Source organism: Chaetodon trifascialis, chromosome 3 (genome assembly GCF_039877785.1).
Source record: "Chaetodon trifascialis isolate fChaTrf1 chromosome 3, fChaTrf1.hap1, whole genome shotgun sequence".
Lineage (NCBI taxonomy): Eukaryota > Metazoa > Chordata > Actinopteri > Chaetodontiformes > Chaetodontidae > Chaetodon > Chaetodon trifascialis.
In genome coordinates, this window is record NC_092058.1 from 13213963 (window position 1) to 13226769 (window position 12807).

At 43.9% G+C, this 12807-nt stretch overlaps 1 protein-coding gene across 4 annotated transcripts in view; it reads left to right on the top strand.

The window, feature by feature from the left end:
- Positions 1-12807, top strand: part of cacna2d2a (calcium channel, voltage-dependent, alpha 2/delta subunit 2a) — a 138103-nt gene that overhangs the window by 78985 nt on the left and 46311 nt on the right. For 2 of the 4 annotated variants that reach the window (XM_070959102.1, XM_070959103.1), the window contains exons 5-6: positions 5620-5664; positions 10338-10476. In XM_070959102.1, coding sequence (XP_070815203.1) covers positions 5620-5664; positions 10338-10476 — 184 coding nt within the window. The remainder of the gene's footprint in view (positions 1-5619; positions 5665-10337; positions 10477-12807) is intronic. The other 2 variants (XM_070959104.1, XM_070959105.1) reach the window with 1 other exon arrangement.

Here is a 12807-nt window from a genome sequence, read left to right on the forward strand (position 1 = left end):
TGGCTGCTGGAGCCCCCCCCGTTTTAATTACAATTTACAGTTTAAGAACAAGTAAAAGAACTTTTCTCCTCACTGTATTTCTTTCACTTTTCTGTGATTAAGCGTTACGCTTGCACCCAGCAAAGGTTCAGAGTTAACATTTCCTGAATCAAAAACGCACATCCCCACCAAAGCACAAGAATCATATTTTATTCACAAGCAACCTCTGCAATTCCAGATCAAAGTGGTTAAAGAGCTTTTAGATCTCTGACAAATTTCGACATGCCTATGATTAATTTGCCTCCGTTTGAAAAGCATATTTCATGAGCTCACCTTGTGACACTGGTGGGCCAAACCAAAGGAAAGAGCTGAGCAGATTTGTTTCTGATGGCTTATTGTGATCTCATTTTGACCTCTCTAATTTTAGTATGAACGCCCTTGTGTATATATTTCCTTTACATTTCATTCTCCACATGAAATTAGCTGTCAGTCACTCCTTAGTGAACATACGTAAATTGTAATGCACCTGTGTGTCGTGAGCGGAGTCAGAGCGCACGAGTGTGTGCTCAGCCTGGAGGATTGCATTCCCCCTCACACTGGAGAGGTCTGACCAGAATGTCTTGAGTTTCATACCATTTGACATGTAGAGATGGGATATAAGGATGCTGTGGAAATGGAAAGACAGAGGGAGAGATGGGTAGAGACAAGACGAGAGATTGGAGTGGAGGAGATAAGAAAAGAGTTAGAATGTATGGCTCCATAACGACTTTGCTTCAAACTTTACATAAGCGCTTCTTCTCTGCAGCCAAAACAAATTGTTTAGCTTTTCCTTCTGTGTTCTCGTTGCATTTTCACACTAAGTGAGCTGTGTGTGTGTGTGTGTGTGTGTGTGTGTGTGTGTGTGTGTGTGTGTGTGTGTGTGTGTGTGTGTGTGTGTGTGTTTGCCCGTGTGTGGGTGTGTACCTTATGGGCTGATGTGCGTGGGTTAATGAAGAGCAGTAAATGAAATCCTTTATTGTGTTTGATATAATGTCAGCTTCCATTAGGGAAACTGGTTCTACGACTGATTGCTAGGCTATCGGGGCCAGGAGAGCTGTGTGTGTGTGTGTGTGTGTGTGTGTGTGTGTGTGTGTGTGTGTGTGTGTGTGTGTGTGCGTGTGTGTGTGTGTGTGTGTGTGTGTGTGTGTGCGTGTGTGTGCGTGTGTGTGTGTGCGTGTGTGTGTGTGTGTGTGTGTGTGTGTGTGCGCGCGCGTGCGTGCGCGCGTGCGTGCATACCCCAGGGCACGGCAGAGGCACCGAGTGTGTTCTGTAATTATAAAATCATTAGCAGGTGTCCAGAGGAGATATGAATATGACTGTAATCTGTCCCCACCCATGATGGAGCGCTTGTCTCACACTAAAATGTCAACCTGTCTCAGCCAACCCATTGAGAGAACCCACAGATGGAAATTCAAAAGATTTAGTCCCAGCAACCACACTCAGTCATTACATGAACCCAGACATATGACAGCCTTTATGTACCAGCCATTTTTCAATCACGTATTGTTGCCCTGTGCTTTACCAGATAAATCATCTGTCAAGGTCCTCTTCAGATTTTGGGCTTTAAAGGCTCCGACCTTCACTCGAAAGGGAATGCTGAAGTTTAAATGTGTAACTACAAGCCGTGGATGACATTAAAATAACATGCAGCATGTACCAATGACAAGAAAACACAGTGGCAGATGAACAGCCTCCTAGTCAGACAGACTGACAGGCGTTCAGACAAACAAAAGATAGGCAGCCATGTATCTGGTCAGACATAAAAACGAGCAGACATTGTAGCTCTGGCGAGGAGACAAAGTCACATTGTAATCTAGAGCAGAGGGGCGGTTTCTATAGCAACAGTAGGCATCTAACCTACGCGCCGCTGCTTTTGCTGAAATCTGAAATTGGCGAGAGGAGGCTGGTATTGAGGATAGAGAGACTGGGAAAGATGAAGATAAGACAGGGTGGAGGAGGAGACGGGGCAAAGGGAGGAGAGAGAGGAGCCAGATCGAGATAAGAGTGAGGAGGGCGGGAGGAGGGGAGGAGATGAGCGGAGGAAGATTGATATAAGGGGGGGGCTGGAGATCATCACCTGACCTCAGTGTTTGTCTCCTGTTTGGAATTTGTTGGTCCACTCAGCATGATAGATTTAATTTACTGATAGCACTTTGTGTCAGTAAGACTTTCTCAGACTTTGTGTGTTCGAGTCCGTACGCTCAGCCTTGAGCATGCGCCGTCTCTATATGTTCACAAGTACATAGTGTATACAATATGAGTGTTAAAGCATGCGGTTAGATATCATATATGTATATATGTACACAGAGCTTGGTAGAGAGACAAGTGTGGGAGGATTGCTGGCTGGGTGTCGTATCAGATGTGTGTTTAACCCAGACCTTGAGCCCATAGAGACCTGTGACCAGCCACAGCAGATGGCCATGCAACCCTGGGGGCTGCTCAGAGGGTCATGGTGGCCGAAGACTCGTCCACATGGAGCCACCTCTTCTGTGCACGTCTGTGTGGTGCGTGTCAGAGTATGGTTGGAGGCAGAGGTTGTAGTTGTTGTTCATGAGTGTGATCCGTGTCAGTCTCAGGGCTCCTGTTTATTTTCATTGTTGCAAAAGGCAGTGACTTTATACAGTTTAATTATTTCATGTTTTCTGTTTCTGACAAATAGTTTATTATTGTCCTCAGTAATCCTGTAGGTATTAAAGTGAATTACTATTTCCAGTCCAATAAATATCAGTGCTTTGCCCAATCACACCCTACCTGCAGTAAATATCTATATCTATTCTATTACATTTTCTGAAACCCTTTCCTTTTAGTCCCCATATTTCTTATTTACTGTGTAAGTGGCATAATAAACATTTAATAAACATATAAAAATGTATATATTTGTCTGTAACTCATCCTGTGGGCAACAATAAACAGCTAATGAAAGGCAATAAAAACTTTTCATATGAGAAATTCTAATTGCTGACAAATGCTATAAATGAACCTGCTTTAACTGCCACTTCATGCTGTAACCCGTTTATTAGATGTTTATATACTGCTCTAAAAGCTAAATAGTGGGATTTAGTATAAAATTGGTAATGTGATTAAAGACAGCTGCACAAGGAAGAATTATATGCTACTAATGACTTTTGCTATTGCTACCAATATCAAGGATTCACTGTATGTGATGACTTCTGTATGTACAAGGTGCAGCACGAGTAAGTGATATGCACAGGGTAAACAGTAAGGTAGACACAGCTGTCCAGCTGTGCAAACAGACATGATACCGATGACAGATGGGTGACAAATAAAAGGAAAAAACAACTTAACATGTCTTAAAAAGGCATTGGGCACCACCAGCTACCAAATTTGCTTCAGTCTCTCTGAGGGATAACCTTTCATTTTGTTTTTTCCTGAGTGCCGTCTAACATGTCCTTCCAAAACCTTGAATGGCTGTTCGGCTGGGATCTAATCTTTTCCAAAATTCAAACATTTTCATGCTCAACAAAACCGTCCAGTGACCCCTCGTGTCCTGTATTGATGCACCTGCATTCTTTGCTCATTCTCAACTCATTTATTCAGATTTTGCCTTTGATTTGTCACCTGCCTTTATTTTATATTATTATTATTATTATTATTATTATTATTATTATTATTATTATTATTATTATTAAAGAGCAGTAATAAGGGATGGATACAAAATAACAGTACAATGATGAAGTGTAAGCAAGGGAGCTCTCTTCTCAGTAATGTGTGGTATATTTTTTTGAGTGCATTATTTGTTTGAGTAAAGCTGCTGGCCGGTCCCTCGGGTGCAAGGAACCAAGCGTTTATTTACAGGAAGCAGTCCTGAATAATGAGTTGTAATGCCGCAGTAGTGAGAGTAAACTCTTTAGAAGCGAGGGACCAGTCTAAGCAGGACTGGGCTCCAGATCAATCCTGCTGGCAGACACAACAACACTGTTGCTCTGCCACAGTCTCTCTCTCTCTTTCTCTTCTCTCTCTGCAGAGGCACAGGCTATTTTTAGCCCTGGCAGCTCTTTCCCCACTGCACCCACCACCACTACCACCGCCACCCATCTCTCTCCTCAGTTCATCCCTTCATATCGCCCCAACCTCAGCCTCCGTCCTAACCCTCCAACTTAACCCAATGTACTCCCTGAACGGTCCGGGCTGATCCCTCCTCCACTCTGCTCCTTTCCTTCCGTCCTCACTCCTGATCTCTCTGACAGAGCTGGGGAGGCAGAGGGAGTGCTGGTAAGTTGAGGAGATGTGTCAGGGGGCAGATTCGGCTCCTCCTCTATCTTGTCCACGCTCATTACCCCAAGACACAAGCTGCGTCCAGCCTGGTCGGCCCCATGTTTGATGTCAGTGTGAGTTTTGATCATACTGTGTTTCTTTGGTGAGTTGTTAGGGACTGAGCTGAGCTCATGACTGACTCCCTGATTAGCACTGGAGGCCAGCCAAGAGCCTGATCGTGGTGTGTAGAGAGGCTCTCATTGCTGAAGGCAACCGAGAGAAGGATGGGAGCTGACAGAGAAAGGGAGTATTTGTGCCGTATAGGTGTGTATGTGTGTGTATGTCTTTCTGTACGAGTTAAACAAATGCAGAGAGCATGCGTGTGAGACAGCGGGAGAGAGATTAAAACGGTGAAAGCGAACAAGACAAACAGAAGTTGAGAGAAAATAAGTCAGACTGAGTAAATCATGTGTAAGACTTGTACAGTTGGCTCTCTCTTTCTCTGTCAGCCGTCCTCCCTCACTGGACCATGACCACAGCTCCTCCAGTGAGGGTGGGTCAGTCACCGTGGTGCCCTTGAGAGCGCGTCCTCAGCCAGCCTCCTCACGATAATGAGGCAGGCCCCACAACCGCTTCTTGCTGCATGCAGCCCCTGCCCGCCCTCGCGCCTGCCTCTATGGGAGATAAGGACGCCAGTTCAGAGGAGAAGAGGACAGGAGGGAGGCTAACAGCCTGAGTATGGGGGTCTTTGCTCTGGGATAAAGGCCGGGAGCTTGGTGGCAAAAGGCTGAATCCGAGACTGCAGTTGGCGACGGGTAACTGTAGTCAGTAATTAGAGCAAAATAGTGCAACTCAATTAAATATATTTGCATTCTTTCCTTATTTTCTTTTTCTTTACTCCTGTGAGAGCTCTTTGCCCAGACTGAAAACACAGCCAGTGGAGGTTGATAAGATTCCCAGAGAGTAATACTTTGTTTATTCTTCTCTCACTGCAGACCACTTTACTCCATGTCACATCTGAGCTCATACCACAACCCCACACACACACATTTCTTGACAGTTTTCCACAACACATAAAAAAATGTTCCTACGGTGTTTTAAACACAGGTTCGAACATGTGCTGCATACATGGCATCATATGAGTACAATCGATGCATTACATCCTTCGATATCTCTGCAGCTATCTGCTCGCCTTCTCATGACTGTCATTCCACATCACACTACTCCTCCTGTGTTCTGTGATGCTGATTATATTCTCATGCTGAACAGTGTGATGGAATATAACCATGACTCTCTCTAGCTCACCACCGCGAGGAGTCGGGGCTGATATAGACGCTGCTATATCTTCTCTCATCACCTGTCTTTTCACTTTTCTTTTCTGCACAGGAGAATGCCATTTCATACTACGATTCCAAAGCGGATTCAGACTATGTGAGTACAGTACGGACTGCTCCTCCCTCCCCCGTCTGCCTGCCTTAAACCCCAACTCCTACCCACTCCACTTCCCACCCCTGCCAGCCTTTCCTGCAACCCCACCCCACCCCACCTTTCCCCGGCCTCCTCGGTGTTGATGACCGCCCCCCCACCCCCCCACCCCCACCCCCCCGGTCACAGGCCCCTGGGCTGTCTGTGTGTGTTAGTGAGGTGACGCTGCTTTATGGTGAGTTGGTGTGACAGGAGCAGAGGCACGCCGACGTGCATGTGACAGTGACTTCAGCTGTCCTCCCCCAGTCTAATATTCAGAGTTTTCTCCCTCGCCATGCACCCTAAGTGTGTCCACTGTGGACCTGAACTGCAAGGGTTGTTTGACCCCCCTCTCCCATCAAGACATCTCACAACCAAAATACAAGTCATATCGCACTTTCAGACACCAGGTCATTCATACTGAAGAATATGAATGATATTCAGGGAAAGATCTGCAGGCCGGGTGACCGTTTCCTCCAGACTCACCATGCCACCAGTCTGGCTGCAGCCGGCACTTCCTCCTCAGGATAGGTCACACTCTGAGTCCATGTCCGCTGATTGATTAAGTTTCAAGGAAGAGTGCAAGAACCCCCCCCCCCCCCCCATCACCAAAGCACAAAAGATGGGAAGAGAGTGAGATAGAGAGGGGAAGAGACTGAGAGAGGGAGGCGGAGGTGCAATAAATCATGGTGTGATTTTCTCTTTGTGCACGCCACTCCTGTGATTAATGACACAGCGCTTTAGGGCCTGTCAGCACATCTAATTGGAGAGCATCAGTCATCATTAACATGGCACACTAAGGCCGAGCAAGTGACACACCCCTGACCCCCACTCACCAACCCCACACCACCCAAAGACGGCAGCAGAGGTCAGGCAGAGGTCATTCCTCATCCGTGCAACCCCAGCAGTCACCCACCGGTACTCACCTATCTGAATCTCGGTCCTTCACACAATGACACCTTTCTATTCAGGCTCTACCGCTGGAGTGAAACCCTATACTATTAGGAAGATATGATAAGAATTCAGTTGAAAGAAAGGTAAGTGATTGGTGGGCTCTCTCTTATCCAAGCCTTGTCTCTCCTATTCCCTATCCTGTGCTCTATACCTGTTAATTTCTCCTCTTGTCACTGTACCCTTGATATAAAAGTGCAATGTGGTGATTCATTTTAAGTCAAAACTGCCCACGTGCCGAAGCATGTCTGATGTTCATTCCGGTTCGGTGGATGAAGACCATTTTTATTTCTCTCATTCAGCTACCTATCAGCCTCCTTTGGGTTCTTTGTATTAATTAAACACGCAGATTTTAATGTGCCTTTAATACCTTCCTTTCTGCACTGCCCTCTTCCTTTCAAGTCTTATTGGCCATTGGTTAGAATAGAGATCAGCCCCCCACACACCTCGTCCCCCTTAAAAGATTAGAGCGTACGCTTCAGCAGGGAGCAGACAAAGCGTCCTGGGTGAAAATGCAAATATTCTTTGGTCTGCATGATCCCACTTTCACTGCAATACTTTTATCTATCTGGTAGAAAAAAAAGTCTGTCTTGTCTCTAGGTGGTAATTTCCTTTGAGGACAACCCAAAAGTGTTGAAGTTATCGCCACAAGTTTGATTCTTCTAATGTTTCAATCAAAATCTTTTTATTTCTTGTGCTGTTTTTCTAAAAGAATCCTTTCAATGAGGCATTTACAGGCCGTATTTCCTATCTCACTCTTTCCTGCTGTCATTCAAAGAAACTCCCCCACACACATCCAGGGTCATAAGTAACACATTTCAGGTTAGCCCTGGGTGGCTGAAGGCGGGAATGAAAGAATCTTCAAAATGTCATCTCTGGCCTCTTCAGCCTTTAATTAAACCTTGAGAACAGGGAGATAAAATTAACAAATTGGGTAATGAATCGAGCAAAACAGGTGGTGGATGGTTGAAGAAAATGAACCAATCAGTCTTTCCTGCGTGGATTTATTCAGCTTCTAATTAGACGCTGCCTTGGTTAATTATGATTGGGCTCTTCTGAAGGAAAAAAATCCCCTTCCTGCCTGACATTGACAGAATAAGAGTCAGTCTGAGTGATAAACAAACACCTCAACCTCACACTTAGTGCTGTTGAAACGCCAGCATCCTTAACCTAATAAGCTTTATTATTAATGTATAGTCAGTCTGCCCCTAAAATTTACTTCTCCACAGTACACTGTGTTAAGAAATCTTAAATTGAGGTTACGAGTTTGATAATTTTATCACTCATTCTTGTTTCTGTAAGTCTGCCACAGTGACATGAAAAATAAGCAGCACTGTTAGTTTTAATAACCAGCTTTTGACAGTGCATTTTATTGAGCTTTTATTCTTTCATATCATTACAATTACTTTCAGAGTGGTGTGATTTCATTATGAAGCTAAAAGCAGATTTGACGTGAAAACAGTCCTCATTTTTTTATTTCCTTTTATATTTTTAGATCTCGCTCAGAAGGTGCAACCCTGTTTAGTTCTGCCTCAGTCCTTCCCTGTTTTAAATAACACCACCGCTTTAACATCTTTGGTTAACTGCAAGTCACAGATTTTCAAGAACAAGGAGTTTTAGCGGAGGAAAGGCTTGAATCTCTTCAGCCTTGTTAGTTACCAGATTGCAGCCTCAGGTCAGGTCCCAAAGGTGTAGTCTTAAATCAACAGGCGAACAGGCTTTTCTCAACAGGGCCCCAGATTAAAACTAATTAAAAGAAATCATGTCTAACCTAAGGACCCTTTCCAATAAAATTAAAATATCAGCAAGCACTTGCCTCAGAACCTCTCTCATCCAAATGAGCTGTCTGGTGATTAACAGGAACTTTGTGAGACAATGAAAGAGCCCCAACTTGTGAAAATATGGAAAAATGCTGCAGCTGTATCACTTCTTAGCCTTCTTGGTTTTTTTTGGAAAAAATAATGCAAATGTTTACTTGTTTTTTTTTATGTAGTCTTGTCAGCTGCACATTAAAATTAACATAAATTTTCTGCCATGGTTATTATTAGAACATCTGAAGTAAAATGCTCTCAGATTTCATGTAAAGAAAAGTCTGATTTGATGAGGCCAAATCATGTGTAAATAACTGTTGGATGATTGGTATTTAGGTAGTAATTTATCTGTTGAATGTCAAGTGTGTCGGATCAGTACACATTTCACTGTGAGTTTCTTTCCGGTCGTATGCTGTGCCATGATGTTGTAAGTGTTGTAGAAACGAGAGCTGGCCTCTCTTAACACCACGTTGTTCCTCACTGACTTTCAATGGGACTTCAGCACAAGTGTCCCCCCACTCGTCCCAACAACAGCTTGTAATTGCATTTTAATAGTCAATTAAAGTTGGCCCATCAATCAATTTCTGTCGTGGACATGGGGTTTTGATTTAATTTCTCCCCAAAACAAACAGTTTTTATCATGTCAGATCCAATTAACCCATGCTGCTTTATTAAAATGAAAAGTGCATATTGCACTTGCACATTTGCTGCACTCAAAAGATTTATTTTTGAAGCGCTCGAGGAATGATCAGAGATGAGCTTTGTTTTACAAATATTCAATGAATGAAGGCTAATGAAGGATGACTAATAAAGGAAGAATGATAGAAGCATGATGCCAGACTGTGCTGAGGGCTACTTCTGTATGGCACTGTATCAAAGAGCGTGGTGCATGAATACACATTAATTAGATTGTGTTTGTTTAAGAAAGACTCCTGCTATGACCTCCTACATTTTAATTTCTGAATGCTGATCTGTAAATGTGACCTGCTCACTGTGCCGTTTCCAAAGGATGAATCTAACACGGTTTTAGTGAGCGCGCTAAGGATACGCACTGAAATCAGATCAAGCATAAGCTAATAAACTGAGCCGCAGAGTGGGGTTATATCTTGCTGCCATTTTATTTCACAACCCACAATCACTTCCTCCTGTGGGAACAGGCACAGATTGTACTGCATTGATAACTTATCAAGATAAAAAGCTTAAATGTCACTTTTGCTTTTTTTATCTTGTGCCTTCCTTTGATATCTGACACTTTCCTAATGCAATATGTGTGTCAGGCTTCCTCGTCATGCACAATGGCCAGGCTGAGAAGCTGCACAAGTGCCAAAACATATTTGAAATATGCAGCATTAACACTGTTTTTGTTGAAACAATCACAGGCACAAGAGAAGACACAGCCTGATATGAAATATGCTATCATTCGAGTGGGTGGCAGACTAAACAGTGATCAAGTGGTGTTGGTTGCTAGTTATTGTTGGGGTTAATTTGTATGGCACCTCATGTGTCTGCGATACTCATCTCGGGTACTAATGACTTTCTCTGTTTATTGTCTGCTCTGATACCTGCTGTTGTTCTCTGATGAGAGGAAGAGTATACAACCATCTAAATCTGAAGGCAGACAAAAGGCGGAGTAATTGATATTTTGTGCTTGACATTATTCAAACGCTTTGTGATTTTATGTGTGAGTCAAGAAGAGAGACGATGTCCTCTGTGCACCACAGCTGCAGATGGGCGCTGTAAAGCCACAGTACGGAGGTGGCAGAATGCGGTACTATATTTGCATGTTTCCCCTGTTTTTCAATCCACGTGTTGTTATTTGTATGCTCACTCAGATTTGCATGTGTGTGCGTGTGTGCGCGCATGTGTGTGTGTCTGCAGGCGGAGGATGGAGAAGAGGAGAACCCGCTGGAGAGCTCAACGTCTTTGGAGCTGGAGTTCGTGGACGATCCTAATTTTAAAAACAAGGTCAACTACTCTGCCAGTGCAGTCCAGATTCCTACAGACATATACAAAGGCTGTAAGTAAACAACAAAAACATTTTCTTTATTAGTGTTTCAGACTGTTCTCATTCCCGGGCGTTTCGTCACATTCCTCAGTGCCTTATACAGACAACATACCCTTCCCATCTTTATGAGATGAATTTGGCTTTCGACTAGCACCAGTATAAATCCATCTGTGGCAATTTCAGATGCTTGACTTATTTTAACTAACACAGATAAGTGAACTTACCTAAGTACTTAAATTACATCACATACTGAATTAGCCACTGCAGTTAAAAATGACACACCTGCTGACTTACCTCAAGATCTCTGCCTCTTTATGTGGCAAAAAATGCCAGCTCTCTAAAAACTACTCATTGTAAGAAAGTCCTATACTCAAACAACCATATAGGAAATGGGCTTGTGGCTGCATGCAACAAGCCACGCGTGGTTTTTAACACTGACAGAGTTTGATCTTAGCTGAGGTTACATTAAAGGCCCAGTGAAACCCTGGGTAGAGCGTCTTTAGCTTCCGTAATGTGACATATTTCCAAGTTAAACCGAATTAACCAGGCAAGTATTCATTCCAGAGGGATTTAATCAGGCATTGTCCGGGGATTTGATTGCACTGCTCAGAGCGGGTACAGCATAACAAGCATATGCTTCTGGAGAATCACAGTGATATGAAGCTGTAGACGAAGACTGTTTACCTTCACCTGCTTTTGGAAATCTTTTCACCGAGTGATATCTTCAAAAACATGCGGCAAAACCCATGATATGACTCCAAATGCTGTTGGAGATTGTCGGCACCCTCAGCAGTTTTACCTGTGCCACGCACGCACCACGATGTCTCCTCCTGGTTTTCATACAGGCCGCTGGGCCGTAGATTGATGACAGTCTTCTGTTTTGACTTGACCTCTCCCCTCTCAGCATGTTAGCTCAATCTCTTCCTCCTTTTGCATCAGCCAGCACTTTAGCACACTAACATGATTTTAGATGACAGACAGTCTCTCACACCAGATCCGCACTGTATTTTTTTTTCTCCTGCGTGGGCACGGTCGTCCCAGCTCATGGACCCTGCCCTTCCTGCCTGGCACCGTGCTGCCCTGCGGACATAACAACCTCCTCAGTCTGCAGCTGCCAAATGGACAAAAGGGAACACATGTACCTTCCAGGACTCTGATTTCGCTTGACATGTTTCCTCTGTTATCCACCTCTAACCTTTTGGACACTCTCTGCCTGCCTCTTTAAAGACTCAAAAACCAGAGCATGTGCAGACAGACAGCCACTTTCACAGTGGCAATTTTTTTTTTTCATTCTGTTATTGTCTAGCTCGTCGCCTTCTTTGTTGAACAGGCAATGTATGGCACCTGTCTGTAACAATGCCCTCCAGCTGTGTCTCCAGACAAATCTTGTCAGAATTAGACACTCTTGGTTCAGGAGGAGATGTCAAAGGCCACAGCTAACTCACAATAGAGCAATCAGGCCTGCGTATTGTTCCCGGAGCCATTTTGTGCCAGCTCTGGTTCCCCTGTCTGAAGATATGAGTCAGAGAATAAAGGCCTCTTGATTGAGCCTGGTGGAGACTAGAAGAGTAGGTTGGTACAGTGCATGGAATTAGTTTTTTCTCTTCTCTGGAAAATGTTTACTATTGATGTTGTGTTGTTAGCTCCCATTGCGCGGTCTGCTGTGCTGAGATTGCCAACTGCAGATTTTGTGCCAACTCCATTATGAACATGTGTGCTGCATTTTAGTCGTCGTTGATGAACAGTGTTGGAAAACAGGTTGTAGCCCAAATGCATAGTAACTCTTAAAGGAGCTTCGCCACCAAACAAGATATCACAGCCGCAAATGTAGATATTACATGTAGACATACATTGTGAGATGTTGCACGTGCAATGCAGTGTAAGCAAAGGTGAAAAAGTTTGTTTGCAGGTCTCGAGTAGCTTAACGATGAACAAAATCTGGGGGTGTGGAGTCAGAAAAAGGTGATCTTAATAGACCTCTGTGGCCTGCTCCTCATCTCTGCTTGAGGCTAGCTGTGCAAAGCTACAATAGCCAGTACTAGCATAGTGTCAGTGGTCGAGATGCATCGTGGGTACTGAAGGCTCCAGGTTTTGACAAGAAAGAAGGATGTGTGGAATAAAAAAGACAATATCTCTTTTTTTGCTGCATTAAATTTGATCCTTTTTGGTTAACTGTCCATCATTTGTTCAACAGTGTTATGGGAGTTCAGTGCTAAATCAGTGGAGTACTCTTTATCAAACTCAGCTTACAGACATTTACATCAGGTTCATGTCATGGGAGCTGCATTTGCTTTAGAGAGATGGTGAAAGGGGATTATTATCTGTATGTCGTGTTTTGCTCCG